The sequence below is a fragment of the Zootoca vivipara genome, chromosome 2, assembly GCF_963506605.1.
Source record: "Zootoca vivipara chromosome 2, rZooViv1.1, whole genome shotgun sequence".
Lineage (NCBI taxonomy): Eukaryota > Metazoa > Chordata > Lepidosauria > Squamata > Lacertidae > Zootoca > Zootoca vivipara.
The window spans coordinates 111556283-111572987 of NC_083277.1; the positions used below are offsets into that span (position 1 = coordinate 111556283).

At 47.0% G+C, this 16705-nt stretch overlaps 1 protein-coding gene across 10 annotated transcripts in view; it reads left to right on the forward strand.

Moving 5' to 3' along the window:
- The window catches only part of LOC118079527 (inactive dipeptidyl peptidase 10-like), a 45612-nt gene that overhangs the window by 27658 nt on the left and 1249 nt on the right, over positions 1-16705 (forward strand). For 6 of the 10 annotated variants that reach the window (XM_060272045.1, XM_060272042.1, XM_035103756.2 and 3 more), the window contains 10 exons: positions 2608-2726; positions 3766-3813; positions 4876-4974; positions 5105-5171; positions 7209-7403; positions 9122-9176; positions 9583-9682; positions 10338-10396; positions 13461-13533; positions 14967-15040. In XM_060272045.1, coding sequence (XP_060128028.1) covers positions 2608-2726; positions 3766-3813; positions 4876-4974; positions 5105-5171; positions 7209-7403; positions 9122-9176; positions 9583-9682; positions 10338-10396; positions 13461-13533; positions 14967-15040 — 889 coding nt within the window. Of the gene's footprint in view, positions 1-2607; positions 2727-3765; positions 3814-4875; positions 5172-7208; positions 8402-9121; positions 9177-9582; positions 9683-10337; positions 10397-12047; positions 13534-14966; positions 15772-16705 lie in introns of those variants that run through there. The other 4 variants (XR_009557221.1, XR_009557222.1, XR_009557223.1 and 1 more) reach the window with 4 other exon arrangements.

The window sequence follows — 16705 nt, forward strand, 5'->3', positions numbered from 1 at the left end:
TTTTAATACTGTATTTTAATCTGCATTTTAATTAATTGTTTTTATGTTTTATTGTAATTCTGTTGGTGTGAGCCGCCCTGAGCCCGGTTTCGACTGGGGAGGGCGGGGTATACATAAAATATTATTATTATTATTATTATTATTATTATTATTATTATTATTCCAGCTTTCTCTGTCTTCCCACTACCGTCAGTATTTTGTGCCCATTAAGGATGTGACAAATCCCAGTGTATTGGCCTCAGTAATCAACTGGATGAGAGCCAACAAACTGAAACTCAATCCAGATAAGACAGAGGCACTATCAGTGGGTGGTTCCTGAGACCAGATGGGTGGGAGGTCACTTGCTCTTGATGGGGTTACTCTTCCACTGAAGGAGCAGGTTCATAGCTTGGGGGTACTCCTGGATCCTTTGCTGTCGCTCGAGCGTAAGGTGGCCTCAGTGGCCCGGAGTGCCTTCCATCAGCTTCGGCTGGGGACCCTGCTACGTCCCTATCTGGACAGCGATAGCCTAACTACTGTTGTCTAGGCTCTGGTAACCTCGAGGTTAGATTACTGCAATGCGTTACACGTAGGGCTGTCTCTGAAGACGGTTCAGAAACTTCAGCTAGTGCAGAATCCAGCGGCCAGCTTGCTCACTGGAGCAAGACCATTTGAGCATATTATACCAATCCTGGTCTGACTGCACTGGCTACCAATTAGTTTCCGGTTCCCGTTCAAAGTGCTGGTTTTCACCTATAAAGCCTTAAAAGGCTCACGACAGCAATACTTCAAGGACCACCTCTTTTCATATGAACCTCCCCGGAACCTGAGATCATCTTCTAGGGGCCTCCTTTGTGTGCCTCCTCCTTGAGAGGTCCGGAGGGTGGACGAGAACGGGCCTTTTCTGCAGTAGCTCCCCGTCTGTGGAATGCTCTCCCCAGGGAAGTTCGCCTGCCTCCTTCATTATACACCTTTAGGTGTTCCTTTTTAACCAGGCCTTTGGTTGACCTGATTTACATCCTATGCCCTCTTCCCCGACCACTGGTCCTGTTAACTAGGGATCATGGGAGTTGTAGGCCAAAACATCTGGAGGGCCGCAGTTTGGGGATGCCTGATCTAGATCCATTTCAATCAGGGTCCTGGTTTTGACAAAGAAACGGCTTTGGTCACCCTGTATGAAGGGCTTGTGTCTGGAGAGAGACAGAGGAAATGTGTTCCTGTTAATTCTCCTCTACCTCTCACTGGCCCCATCAAGGAACAGAAGTATCCCTTCCACACTAGAGGTATATAAAGGTCTGAATCTGGTCTAGAGCCTTGCTTTAAAAGACTGCCTGTTCTGATGTTTATGAGCCAGGCGAATAGTAAATTTTTTATTTTATTTTATTTTATTTTATTTTATTTTATTTGTTTTATTCCCTGGGGTCTCAGGGCGGTTCACAAAATAAAATCAAGATATTAAACCACAAAATAACTAATAAAAACATAAACAACTCAATACCCCCCCCAAAAAAGAATCACACACGTTTTAAACAGGCATAGGATGTAAATCAGATCAACCAAAGGCCTGGTTAAAGAGGACTGTTTTTGTGAAATTGCTGCCACCTAGTGGCATTCAGGTGAAAATACATCCTGAATCTCACCCATCCTCCCTAGTCAGACTATTCAGGGCAAATGAAATATTTGGCCCGAAATAGAAAAATTCCACTGAGTTGAAAATAAAAAAAAGCATTTTTCATGTGTTAAGGTGCTGCTCCTCTGTCTATTTCAATTAATGCATCTATAGCAGCATTTTCCAAACTTGGGTCTCCAGCCGGTTTTGGACTACAATTCCCATCATCCCTGACCACTGGTCCTGCTAGTTAGGGATCATGGGAGTTGTAGTCCTAAAGCAGCTGGAGACCCTAGTTTGGGAAACCCTGATCTATAGGATGGGGGATGTAGCAGGTTCCATCTCTGCCATTAAGTGCTTTTGGGGGGGGGTATGTGATAATATACCATTGCTTGTATTGCATGGCACTTTTTCATATCTGTAGGTACCTATCCATTCAATCTCAGTGATGTTTGTAACCAGGCTGGTTGCAGCTGTCATCCAAAAATCCCATGGAGGGCATCCGACTGGGGAGGGCTGGGTTCTATAGACTTAGCTGGAATAGGACATTGCGAACAGAGACTTGAACCAAGGGCTTCATGGAAAAGGTTGGATTTGAGGAACAAATTATTTGAATGACATAAGAGAGGTGGCATCATGCAGATGCCCTACTTCATTTGGACCCAATTTTCTTTCCTTAATTATTATTATTATTTTAATAATTTTGTCATATAAAACAAGAGCAGAACAACAATAGGAGAATCAAAGGAGGATTATCAGGATATCGCAATTATTATAGTCCAGTATATCCATATATAGCTCACTGTTCCAGTCCAGGTTTTCATATGCTTCTGTGAGTTGTATCCTTTGAACTTGATTTCCCAGCGTCCAACTCTAGTTTTCAACACTGCAGCGCTTTGGCTCACTGTGGGTAATGAGGGCATCACAGGGGCTGAGAGGAAGTCATGGTACCTCCCTCTGTTTTGGGGGTGAAAGGGAAAGGCTTCTCAATATGTGATTCTCCTCCTCTTCCTGGCCAGCGTTGAACTCGACAGCTCCTTCAACCGCACCTGTGTGACCTGCGGCCTGCGCTCCAGCTGCTCCTTTGTAGATGTCCGTTTCAGCCCCAGGATGGGGAATTTTATATTGTTCTGCAAAGGTGGGTTTCGGCAAGGGAAGGCAGGTGCAAGACAAACTTGTGGATTTACTCAAATACATACATTTATTTTTAATTGTTTTTATTATGACATTTGGGCCTGACTGATAGAAGGATCAAAATGGTTAAGGTACCTTCCACAATGGGTAGAAAGCTGAAATGTTGACTGCTTGTAAAGTCCAAAAAAATTGCAGACAAATAGGAGTCCCCTTTTTACTTACTTAAACAGTCTTCAGATTTGGGAAGGGTGCAATTTTCCATAGGGCGCACAGGAATTAAACCATGTGCGTGCATTTAGATACACACACATATACACATTTTATCTAGAGTCAGATGCTACTCAGGGCTGGCTATGAAGATGTTGCCAATTCTATGAGCAAAAAGAAAAGGGGGAAATGATGGATCCCTGTTTCAAGGGTGTAAGGGGCAGGGAGTACAGACAGCCCCCTCCCATCCTGAGAAGCAGTTCCTCCACCAGCAGCGAAGCCAGCGGGGAGGGGGAGGAGGAGTCGAGTGAGGAAAGAGAAAGGAGGATACAGGGCTCTGGCAGCATAGGAGAGCCCTTGCTACACAGAGGGGAGGAAGAGAGGGGGGGGAAGGGGGAGAAGGAAAACAGGGAAAGGAGACCCTTTTCCCCTCCGGTTCCGGAATTACGCAGGAGAAGGCGGGGAGGACGTTTTGGTGTGCCCAGACTCTTATGCTGGAAGAGAACATGGAGCGCGCCATTCTCGGGTTCTGGTTCGGACTAGAAGGATGTATCTTGTACAGCTGGATCACTGTAAATAGACTGCACATAATAAAACCTTAAAAGGCAAGAATGTGGAGAGTCGTTACTCTAGAGTAGTCACCACCGGCATCCCTGTGACAAAGGGGTTCAAAGTCCAATGAAGGAAAGAAAAGGACAGGTGGTCTCAAAGCAAAACAACGCATTCACTTAAGCAAGTCCTGTATGCATGTAACAGTGTCCAGTTCTTATCTTGTGAACTGCCCAGCATGGCCTATGGTTTGATTACTACTCACTTGAGTTTTCTCCACCCCACAGGGCCTGGGGTCCCTCAAATCTCTGTTCACCGCACAGCTAACCCCCGTGGTGAGTATCAGATTTGAAGGCGGGGGGGGGGACTTGCTTTAAAAACAAACAGTGTTAGTCTGATGGGTGGTGGTAAAGATGATCTGGATACTTTCTGAGACACAGTATATTTTGTGTTGTGGGCAAATCCACAAAGTTCTGATTTGGTGCTTGAGTGTGCATTGGTTTGGCATATCCAAACTCATCTGTCTTCATGTCTCTAGTGCTTTTCTTTGCACCGATCTCTCAACAGATCACAGGAGCTGGTGAAACCAGTTTGGGGAGACAGTGTGGGCCGTGTTCTCTTTCTGTGTGTCTGATCAGCTTTGAGCTGATCATGGCTGATTTTTTTCTGTGTCCAAAGGGAAGTTGTCCACCTGCTTTTCTGCCCCAACCTAAAGGAGAGTTCTGTGTTATCTGAAAACATATACTGTATGCTACGTTGTTCACCTCAGTCTCAATAATGGTTGTAGTTTGCTGCCCACGTGAGTTACATAAGAAGGAGGAAACACTTCTAGCCTCAGGCCTAATAGCTGCATTTAAGCTCTATCCCCTTGAATTCAAGGTCGTCTTTTTAAAAGCAGCTTTGCCCCTCGTTTTCGCAACATCCTGTGGCAGCGAGTTCCAGAGATTTGTTAAATTTGTGGCGCTGTGGGTTAAACCACTGAGCCTAGGGCTTGCCGATCAGAAGGTCGGCGGTTTGAATCCCCGCGACAGGGTGAGCTCCCGTTGCTCGGTCCCTGCTCCTGCCAACCTAGCAGTTCGAAAGCACGTCAAAGTGCAAGGTGATAAATAGGTACCGCTACAGCGGGAAGGTAAACGGCGTTTCCGTGCGCTGCTCTGGTTCGCCAGAAGCGGCTTAGTCCTGCTGGCCTCATGACCTGGAAGCTGTACGCCGGCTCCCTCGGCCAATAACGTGAGATGAGCGTCGCAACCCCAAAGTCGGTCACGACTGGACCTCATGGTCAGGGGTCCCTTTACCTTTATTGGTTCTAAAAGACTGGCATCCACAACTGACTTGTGTAGGGAGTTGCCTAAGTGCTACTAACAGTGTTTGTATCTGTCTCATTTCCTGGATCCCAGACTTCCTTCTCCTGGAAGAGAACCGCCCTTTGCAAGATGCCCTTATGCATAAAGAGATGCCGTTGGTGGAATTCAGGTTGTATCGACTTGCTAGCTACGGTGAGGATACAAAGCCCCTCACAGGAAGTTCATTGCATGGCTGGGATCATAAGAAGAATGCTTCTGGATCGAGACCAAAGGCCTCTCCTATATACAGTCACATTTTTTTCTTGTTTCCCTTACAACTCAGACCTGTCTGTGCGTGTTACCCTGCCGCCGCCGCACCAGTGTGCCTTCTGTCCATTGCTGCTGCTGCTGTGAGTAGTGGGGGAGGAGAGAGAAATAAGATTCAGATTGCTTTCAAAGGCGAAGTTATCCAATCTGCACATTCTGAAACTAAACCGAAAATAACCCCCCCCTCTGAATTTTGCACTGTTTTGGCAATGCAGCTGTCCAACCAATCAGTGCTTATAAAAATGTATACGTTAGGAGAAAGCGTGCACAAAGATTTAAATCATGGGTAGGCAAACTAAGGCCCGGGGGCCGGATCCGGCCCAATCGCCTTCTAAATCCGGCCCGCGGATGGTCTGGGAATCAGCGTGTTTTTACATGAGTAGAATGTGTGATTTTATTTAAAATGCATCACTGGGTTATTTGTCGGGCATAGGAATTCGTTCATCCCCCCCAAAAAAAATATATAGTCCGGCCCCCCACAAGGTCTGAGGGACAGTGGACTGGCCCCCTGCTGAAAAAGTTTGCTGACCCCTGATTTAAATGTTAGTGGGAATGGCAAGCAAAAAATGCCTTCTTGCAGAAGTGTGTCCATTAAGCAAAACTGCATACAGAAATGTGTTTATTGGGTGGGTGGGTGGAATTATACTAAGAAGCTGAATCATTTTTGAGTGGATTTCAAAAGAGAAAATCCGTAAACTGCTGCAGGAATGCGGAGAGCCAAATTTGAGACTGGGGAAATCGGAAACAGAGAACTGTAACTGACGGATCCTTCCATCGCTAGCTGTGAGTAGCATCCCAGCTTAGCCTTGCCTCCATGCCGTTTTTTGTCCTCACAGCTGTGAATTCATTAATGAATCAGCAGGGAGAGGAGCAGCGTTTCCCAACCTTGTGCCTCCAGATGTTTTGGGACTACAACTCCCATCATTCCTTTTTTAAAAAAATACCTTTATTTCAAATAAAAATTTAGAAATTATTTACATCAAGTCTTCACAAATGTAAACAAATAAAATATGCAACAAAATATATCAAACTAAATTCTTAAAACTGAAATCAATACATACCAAAATCATGTCTCAAGATGTATTCCATTTCCACAAATAAACAATACTTCCAACCATTCTCCATCATATCTGGTTTTCTTTGTTGTTGTTTCCCACAGGTTAGTTTATGTTGGCTTTACACTAGAGTTTTTCCTCTCTATTCTTGATTTTATTTTTTATATTTTACAGATACCGTTCAAGTTCTGCCAGTAGAATGTTGTTGTTGCTATATGTTTTTAGATACTCTCTAAAAAATTTCCATTCTTTTGATACCTTTTGATGGTCTATATCCCGCACCCAGCCCGTTAGTTTTGCTAACTGTAGGTATTCGATCAGCAGGGCTTGCCACTCTGTTATTTGTCTTTCCATTTCCTTGCGATCAGGATTCTAGCGGCGGCCAAGCTGTACATCATGAGCGTTCTATTTTCCCTTTTAAAATTATCGGGTAAAATGCCCAGGAGGAATATTACGGGTTGTTTCTTAAAGGTTATCTTGAATAGTTTTTTGATTTCATTATAGATTTTGTCCCAATAATCTTTAATTAGATCGCACGTCCACCACATGTGGAAGTACGATCCAGGTTCTTTCCCGCACCTCCAACATTCAGGATTCCTTCCTTTATACATCTTTGCTAGCTTCTGTGGGGAGAGGTGCCACCTATATAGCATTTTCAACTCCCATCATTCCTGACCACTGGTCTTGCTAGCTAGGGATGATGGGAGTTGTAATCCCAAAACATCTGGAGGCACAAGGTTGGGAAACACTGAGCTAGAGGATGGCTAAGTTGCTGCACCCGGTACAGCTAGGGACTGTGGACTGGGAGGGAGGAAGGGACCTGGCATTTTGACAGGGAATTATAGCAGAAGTACCTTTCCCCCCCTGCTATCCCTGTGGAAATTTGAAAATAATAATAATAATAATAATAATAATAATAATAATAATAATAATAATAATAGCTCCGTCCCAGAGCTGTTGGTTTGGGTTCCACTTCAGGTCAGGTGCAAACGTATCCTTGGCCACTAGCTGGTAGGTGTAACATTAATCCATGTTCTAACCTCTGATTGCTTTTTTCCCCCCCAGTCCAGAATCCCCAGGAGGCCAGCTGGCCACTGAGGAATTCCACCTTGATTGGGACACCGTCCTGTCTAGCTCTTTGGGTGCTGTGGTGGTCCAGTTTGATGCCCGGGGATCTAGGAACCAAGGACTCAAGCTGCTGCATGAGGTCAGCCGCCAGCTGGGCTCCTTGGATGTCAAGGACCATGTAACTCTCATGCGGTAAGTACGCCTGAGCCTCACATTTTAACACTGTTGTTTAACACAGGACCGGCCCTGCTATTTGGTAGAGTGAGGAAGCTGCTTTTGGGTGTGCTCTGAAAGGGACGGCAAATTCTTTGCTAGTTGATTTGTCATCGTTCTATTTTTGCCAGCAGGGGGAGAGGCAGTTGTGGGCTTTTCTGTCTCAGATGCCAAGTAACTTAGCCAGTCTTGGGGGACGATGAACCTAGGGTTGGAAAGGAGACAGAAGCTCTGCCTCAAGCGGCAAAATGTCTTGGGTCTACAGCAGGCTTCACTGAGGTTGGGGGGGGCAGTGGGCACATTTGGAATTTCGAGAGTGTGCCATGGGGTGCCAGTCACAAAATGGGGGGGCGGGTGTAGTGTAAAACAAAATGGCTGCCACATCTAAAAGAGCAGGGGAAGACAGGGCCACAAAACTGTACAGGGATGCCCCCAGTCAGCCCCCTTCAGTGGGGAACATGCACCTCCATCAGCCATCACTGTGCACTCTCACAGAGAGAAGATTTTTGCATCCTTCTCCTGATCAGAATGGGAGAGAGGGTGGGTGTCCTATCTTGTCATCCAGTGAAATGTAGGTATGTTTAAAGGGGGGGGGTGTTCTCAGGGTAGGAAAGACCAAGCCAATTCAACCAGGAACTGAGCAGGAAGAGCAAACAGTCTCTCATTGCATTATGGATTTTTGAGATGTTTGATGAAATCTGTTGTGGGATTTAATAATCATAATAATACTTTATTGTCACTGTACCACTTGTTTACAGTGAGGTTAAATGAGCCCCCCTCCCCCCACAATCTCTCAGTCCTTGTTACACTCTGGGTGCTGTCGTATGACCACCAACCCCGAACGTCAGCTGCAATGTTGCTGTCTTCCATTCAGCAGCCTCACGGCCCATGGGTAGAAACTGTTCTTTAACCTGTTGGTGCGGCTTATCATGCTTCTATATCTCCTATCCATAGCTGCCAAGTCTCACACTGAAAAATGCGGGATCAGCAGTGGCGCGGCACCGGAAGTTGCTTCTACGCATGTCCGGAAATGCGTAGAAGCAACTTCCGGTGCCGCTCTGCCCAATTTCCAGAATAAACTGGGGAAAAACAAAAAATCCATTTTTTCAGCTAGGAACAGCTGGAAAACGGGGATTTCCCGGGGAAAACGGGAGACTTGGCAGCTATGAGCGGCACTGGAAGTCGCTTCTACGCATAGACATGCGTAGAAGCGACTTCCGTTGCCGCGCTACCCATGCCTGGCACCAGAAATCGGGTGGCGCCGGCACCCAAAATGGAGCCTCCCTGGCAGGTAGGAAATCCGGGGGATTTACGGTATTTTTTTCCAATCTGGGCTGCCAGCGGGAAACGGTTTAAAATACGGGTGTTTCCCATGAAAATGGGAGACTTGGCAGCTATGCTCCTGCCCGAGTCATCCCTGAGAATGTTCCTCGCTCTTTACTGAATGGTTTAGTTTATGTAAAATATGCAGGGATTTATGATATGCAAATTGAACCATGGAAAGAGAAGAAGGGAAGCCATCGACATTTTCAGATTGTTTAATGAATATTTTAAATTGTAAAATAGACAACTTAATAAAAATTATACACACAAAAATAGGAAATGCACAGCCAGGGAGAAGGGCCGTGGTGGTGGCTGGCAGATAATGCCAGGAGCAGCGGGTTGCACAAACATGTTTCCCCCTCCTTGTGTTGCAGGTGGCTGCTGCAGCTTCCCTACGTGGATCGCAGGCGCACAGCCGTCTACGGGAAGGTAAACCGCGTGGTCCTCCTCCTCCTGAGAACATGATGCTGCTCTCTGCCTGCAACCCACAATCGCACAGTTCATACCTTGTGTCAGGGTGTTGACACAGGTTAAAGAACAGTTGTTGCACTCCATCTCCCATCAGCCCCAGCTTGCATGGGCAGCAGTGATGGGTTTTGTAGTCTTAACAACAATGGAACTAAAAGTTCATCATCCCTGATTTAAATGATCCGCTGCTGATTGAAATTTCATTTGCAGTTTTGTTGTTGTTTTCAAGTTGTGATAGTGCTTTTAAAAAGTTCAAGGTGTTATACAGCATGCCGCTGGGGGGGGGGGGAATTGAAACATGGAATAAAACGTTTTGAATAAATGAATAATAAAATGTATGTTTGCTTTGCTCTCACGCACTGTCTAGGCCTATGGAGGCTTTTTAGCACTGAAGCTCATGGCGACAGCGGAAGACCTCTTTAAATGCGGAACTGGTGTGGCACCCATTACTAGCTTCCGTTTCCACGGTGAGTAGCAGTAAAGACGGTCTGGTTTTCTTTCTTTTTCAAAAAAGGAATCTAAATTTTGCACCACGATATACTCTGTGAAAAGGGATGAATCCTGCTGCATGTATAAATCATGCAGTTTCACTGGAAAATGCAAGAACAGTGAAGCAACAAAACCTTGGATCTGCTATGGCCTCGGCCCAGTATACCTGAAGGAGTGCTTCCACCCCCATTGTTCTGCCCAGACACTAAGGTCCAGCGTTGAGGGCCTTCTGGCGGTTCCCTCACTGCGAGAAGTGAGGTTACAGGGAACCAGGCAGAGGGCCTTCTCGGTAGTGGCACCCACCCTGTGGAACACCCTAATAAAAAAACTATCTGACTTTTCTAAAAGACAGCTGAAGGCAGCTCTGTTTAGGAAAGTTTTTAATGTTTGATGTTTTATTGTGCTTTTAATTCTGTTGGGAGCGGCGCAGAGTGGCTGGGGAAACACAGCCAGATGGGTGGGGTATAAATAATAAAATTATTGTTATATTTTTATATTATGGGGTGGGGGACGGACCTCCAGCCAAGTCTCATTGTCTATTTCACTGCTTTGGGGGGTTCTGTAGCTGTACTGAGGAGGTGCTTATTGGAAGACATGACTCCAAAGATCCCTTAACTCTGTCTCTTGCCACAGCCGCCACCTTCTCCGAACGCTACCTGGGGATGCCAGCCCAGGAGGATGCCGCCTACACGGTACGGAGAAAGGGGCAAGAAAGAGGGTCTCTCTGTTACTTATGCCTTCTCCCCCCCCCTCCCACCCCTTCTTGCGTACTGAATGAGGTAGGGTCTGGCACAGGGCCGGATTTAGGTTTGATGAGGCCCTAAGCTACGGAAGGTAATGGGGCCCTTTATATATCCAGCTGTTCTTTGTCAACAACAAATTGTTGCTGTTTTTTGTGTTGAATATATGCTATGTATGGTAATTTATGGACCTAATAGGTGTCTAAAGCCATTTGCACATGTGGCCATGCAACCAGTCCATGCAGAATGTAGGCACCCTATATATAGAAAAGAGCAAACCAGTGATATTTTAGGGAGCAGGCTAGCAGGCGGGGCCCATAACTTACATCACTGGAACCTACACAACACAAAACACTATTAGAATCATAGAATCATAGAGTTGGAAGAGACCACAAGGGCCATCCAGTCCAACCCCCTGCCAAGCAGGAAACACCATCAAAGCATTCTTCACATATGCCTGTCAAGCCTCTGCTTAAAGACCTCCAAAGAAGGAGACTCCACCACACTCCTTGGTAGCAAATTCCACTGCCAAACAGCTCTGACTGTCAGGAAGTTCTTCCTAATGTTTAGGTGGAATCTTCTTTCTTGAAGTTTGAATCCATTGCTCCGTCTTCTCTGGAGCAGCAGAAAACAATCTTTCTCCCTCCTCCATATGACATCCTTTCATATATTTGAACATGGATATCATATCACCCCTTAACCTTCTCTTCTCCAGGCTAAACATACCCAGCTCCCTAAGCCGTTCTTCATAAGGCATCGTTTCCAGGCTATTGCTGTGTGTAGGTTTATTTTATTTGTTTTTTATCTTATATTTTGGAAATGTACAGCCAGGTTTTTTTCCCCTTTCATTTTTTTGGGGGGGCCCCAAGAGAGTAGGGTCCAAAGCTATAGCTTGTTTAGCTTATATGTAAATCCGGCACTGGTCTGGCAGGTCTTATTTCTCAAGCATTACTTGACTGCCCCTTTCGCAGAGAAGCCCCCCCGAATCTGCAAGCAACACTGGCATGCTCAGGTTGTGTCAACCAAGTCCACCCTTTTTCTTTCCCGAGGAGTGCGAGTGTCAGTTGCCCTACCGCCTTTTCAGGTGGAGAGATTTCTCCCACGCTCTCACATCTTCACCATACATTTAAATGACTCTTCGTCCCCCGAAGACTCTTGGGGACTGTAGTTTTAGGGTTACCAGGCGTTCCCGGTTGCCGGGGGCAGTCCCTGGATTTGCAAATCTGTCCCCGGACAAACTCCATCCCCAGAATGTCCCCAGATTTGCAAATCTGTCCCCGGGAAATGTGGCGGCAGCAGTCTCAGCAGCCGGGAGCCAGCCTGGTAGCGCAGTTGGCTCTGGCTGGCTTCAGGAGCTGCTCACTGCCGTGGCGCCCACCATTTCCCCTCTCTGGAAGTCCCCATATAATGTGTCTTATGTGCTACCAGCCTGGCTCCGAGCTGCTGGCTGCTGCTGCCACTGCCGAAGGGGAACCAGGGACGACCGGCAGTACAGATCTCCTGCCCCCTTCCCCCCTTTGTTTTGACTGATCAGGGGAGGCTCAGGAGTTGCGGGTGGCCGTTGCCCGTTTTTTTTAAAACTCTGCGCATTTATCTTTCACAGGGTGCGAAAGAAGGGCTTTGCACCTTTATACAATATGCATGTGTGCTTGGGCCCAGGGTCTTTTGCCTCACCACCCCCTGTTGCTACTCAGCTTCAAAAAAAAGAAAAGAAAAGAAAATGGGTCCCCGGATTCATTGAAAAAATCTGGTAACCATACTGTAGTTTACTAAGGGTGCTGCGAATTGTAGCTCTGTTGAGGGGTAGTCAACATTTCCCAGGATCCTTTAGGAGGAAGACTTGCTTTATTTAGCTGTACTGTATTAATTTCTGAAAATCCTTACCCCCGCCCCCCACTGTATTGGTCAAAGAGTGCTTGCAGAAGTTTGCAGTAAAATTCGCACACAAAACAAAACAATAAAACATCACTGTGCATGAAAAAAAGTAAACGACTCCATTGTAAAAAGAAGGCCTAACATATTGCTGATGCTGGGCAGGCCCACAGTTGAGCTGGCAAACACAGAATCCTGAGCTGTTACATTTCCTTGTTTTTTATGATTTTCAGTTTTATACATTTCAATAATCTTACAATCATTTTAACATTTCAAAACTTGACTTCCTTCCCCCTCTTTCTGCGGTTCCTTAAATTTATTTTTAATATTTTCTGCACATCCAAGTTAACTTAATTTGTTCATTTATTCATCTACTTTAAATATATACTCTTATAAAACTGCAGGTGATTACAATAAATCCTGCCAATGTTATTTTCTGTTTCCAGTTTGTTTGTAAACATTCCCTAAACCATTTCCATTTTTTTATATACTGTATATTCCTGCGTATAAGACTACTTTTTAACTCATGGAAATCTTCTCAAAAGTCGGGGGTCGTCTTATACACCGGGTCATATTTCTTATACGGCGAGTATATCCCAAACTCTATATTTTAACTGGAAAATTTGGGGGTCGTCTTATACGCCCAGTCGTCTTATACGCTGGCATATACGGTATATAAAAAGCTTGTTGTCTTGATTTTTTATTTTTCCAGTAAGTTTCTGCATATTCCCTAAGTTTTTGTATCCATTCTTCTTTTGCTGGGACCCCAAAGAAGAGAGAAGAAAGGAAATGCAAAGAAAAAGAGCTGTTACATTTTGAACCCGTTTCTCTGGTGCTACCTCCTCCGTGGCCGCCAGCTTCCCCATCCCACCTGCCCCACGAAATCACCAATTTTTTTGTTGTCAGCTGTGCATCCATGTGTGATTTGCCAGAACCTACAACATGTCCATGCAGAGAGAGGTTTGGCTTCTGGTGCTTGCCTGCCAATTCCTGCTTGCACAAGTGCACTCCTGATTTATAACCTCATGGTGCAGGAAAATGCTTTTCCTGTCGCTGCTGTAAAGGAGCAGAGTGGGGAGGGAGACCGATGTTTTGGTGCCATTCGTTCCTGCCTCTTCCACCCTTTTCCTTTTCCTCCCTCCAGATGGCCTCTGTGTTGGAGGAAGCTCCCCGCCTCAAGGACAAAAATGTCCTCCTTGCCCACGGAACTGGAGATGGTAAGGTTTGACCTCTGTTGAGTCACTCACTCGCCCTTCCCATCCCCTAACAATGGTTTCCAGGTTGACTCCAGGGGGGTTTTGGGGGGTGGGGGCAGGGGCGTATCCAGGATCAAAATTAGGGGGGGCAAGGGGCAAGGGGCGGGGCCAAGACACGGGAGGGGAGGGGCCACAGTGGGGCAAGGAAAGCCATGGTCGTTCAGGGGCGAGGGGGCGCCAGGATCAGCCCGAAATCGCTCCCCCTCCCTCCTCCCCCTCTGCGATCGCCGGCTAGAAGGGACGTCTCCCTTCTCCCTGGCTGGTTGTGGGGCAGGTGGAGGGAAAGCCAGCCAAACGCTTTGCGCGGCTCTGGGGCTTTCCCTCCGCCCGCCCCACAGCCAGCCGGGGAGAAGGGAGACGTGCGCTGTTCTGGTTCGCCAGAAGCGGCTTAGTCATGCTAGCCACATGACCCAGAAGCTGCACGTCGGCTCCCTCGGCCAGTAAAGCAAGCTGAGCGCTGCAACCCCAGAGTCATCCGCGACTGGACCTAATGGTCAGGGGTCCCTTTACCTTTATGCATGAAATTAGACTCAGGCCCAGGTTTCCCACCCCTAGTTAACTGGTTTTTCTCTCCGAAATGATCATGGAATCATAGAGTTGGAAGGGACTCCTGCTGCAGAAATCCTGTCTGCCAGGATAATGGTCACTGATTGCTTTGCCTGGGCAGCCTGGCCATTCTTTTGTGATGGTAAATACTTTAATTCTTGAATCCAGGTCAAAGACTCACCCTATTCATACACGCCCTTAAGACAGGATTTGCAACTGAAAAAGCAATGGGAAGGCTTTCTCCATTTCCCTCCAAACAAAAAATAAAAAAAAATCCTTCCAGTAGCACCTTAGAGACCAACCAAGTTTGTCATAGGTATGAGCTTTTGTGTGCATGCACACTTACTGCAGAGGAATATTTGATGTCACTGGGAGAGTCAAAAGGGCTTCAAGATTGTTCTCCTGTACTATTTCAGACACGTGGTTTATATACTTATGTATGTGTTTGCCTTGTAAGGTAAAGGTAAAGGGACCCCTGACCATTAGGTCCAGTCGTGACCGACTCTGGGGTTGCGCGCTCATCTCGTATTATTGGCCGAGGGAGCTGGCATATAGCTTCCAGGTCATGTGGCCAGCATGACAAAGACACGTGGTTTATATACTTATAAAAGCCAGCATGACAAAGACACGTGGTTTATATACTTATGTATGTGTTTGCCTTGTACATTTATGTAAATTTAATTTATATTTGAGACCTTAAAATGCTTCTAACACATCCATGACAAATGGCTCTATCCACCCTAGAACTGGTTATTCCATATGCCAAAGCCACACACCTTCTTGTCGCCAGTTTCCTCTTACTCCAAATTTGCCCCATTGTCTCACATTCTCCCTCTTTCCTCTGGCAGCCACAGTGCACTTCCAGCATACAGCTGAACTTCTTATCCGGCTTCTGGCTGCGGAGTCTAACTACACTACCCAGGTAGGATGGATTAGGAAAGAGGGACCAGGTTTCTGGCAGTGAGGAACTGCTCTTTGCAAGTGTATTCTGCAATTATGTTGAAGTGGAGGTGGTCTTACACTGGACCGTCCATGCATCATTCTGCCTTGTTAGATGTTTTGTGATGTTTCCACAACATTGCTGCATTATTGCTTTGCGGAGGGGTACTCCTGCACTATAATGCAACAAAAGCAGGGCAACCACCTGCCCTCACCCTTAAACATTAGTGATAATAAAAAGTTACGGGATTTCAGGAAAAACTGATTGGAAATGAAGCAATATGACCAACCCAAAACCGTTTCAGGTGCAAATGGTATTAGTCGCACTGTCTGATTACCTTTGTGTCCCTGTTAATTCTCCTTGATCTCCAGGCGGCATTCAATACCGTTGTTTAGGGCACCCTTCTGGAGCAGCTGTTGGGAAGCTGGGTTTGGCAGCACTGTGCAGTGGTTCTGATCCAATTTGGGTTTTTCCCCCCAGAGGGTGGTTGTACTTTTATGTATATGAACGTTTTTTGCTTTTATTTCAGATTTACCGGTAAATGGATTTTATTTTATTTTTATATTTTATTTTATTTTTATTTTTATTTTATTTTATTTTTATTTTATTTTGGTACAGTCGTACCTTTATTTTATTTTTTTATTTTGGTACAGTCGTACCTCAGAAGTCAAACGCCTTGCGAGTTTCGGCTCCCGAACACTGCAAACCCAGAAGTGAGTGTTCCGGTTTGCAAATGTTCTTTGGAACCCGAATGTCCTCTGCGGGTTCCAATTGGCTGCAGGAGATTCCTGCAGCCAATCGGAAGCCGCGCCTTGGTTTCCGAACGTTTTGGAAGCCGAACAATACTAATAAGAAAAGTGACTAGTAAGGACAAGAAGCAACAAAGACAACAACATACAAACACTTGGATGCCGTGATGAGCACAAATTGCGAATCCGTAATGCATGGGCGTACCCAGGATCAAAACTAGGGGGGGCAAGGGGAGGGGCCAAGGCACGGAAGGGGAGGGGCCACAAAGTGGGCGGGAACAGCGAACTCACGCTCCGCCGGGCTGTGCCCCTCCCTAGAAGCAGGGCTGGTGGGCGGAGGCGGAGCCCAGCCCAGCGGAGCGCGAGTTCAGCGTTCCCGCCCGCCGCGCCGCGCTCTCTGGTTCCCCGCCGCGCTTGGCCTTGCCAGAGGGCGCGACGGGGAGCTGGAGGGAGGGCGCAGCGCGGCGGGCGGGAACGGCGAACTCGCGCTCCGCCGGGCTGTGCCCCTCCCTAGCAGCAGGGCTGGTGGGCGGAGGCAGAGCCCAGCCCAGCGGAGCGCGAGTTCGGCGTTCCCGCCCACCGCGCCGCGCTCCCTGGTTCCCCGCTGCGCTTGGCCTTGCCTGAGGGCGCGCCGGGGAGCTGGAGGGAGGGTGCGGCGCGGTGCGGCGGGAATGGCGAACTCGCACTCCGCCGGGCTGTGCTCCGCCTCTGCCCACCAGCCCTGCTTCTAGAGTAGGGCAGCTGCCCTAACTTGCCGCATGGTGGGTACGCCCTTGCCGTAATGAAAAAGATGCATGGAGGTATCCTGACTTTGGTTGTTTTCCATGTGTGCCTACCCAGGAGTGCAAGAAAACATTGTCGATTGTAAGGTCCCCCTTGTATTGCGTTAAAGCGCTGT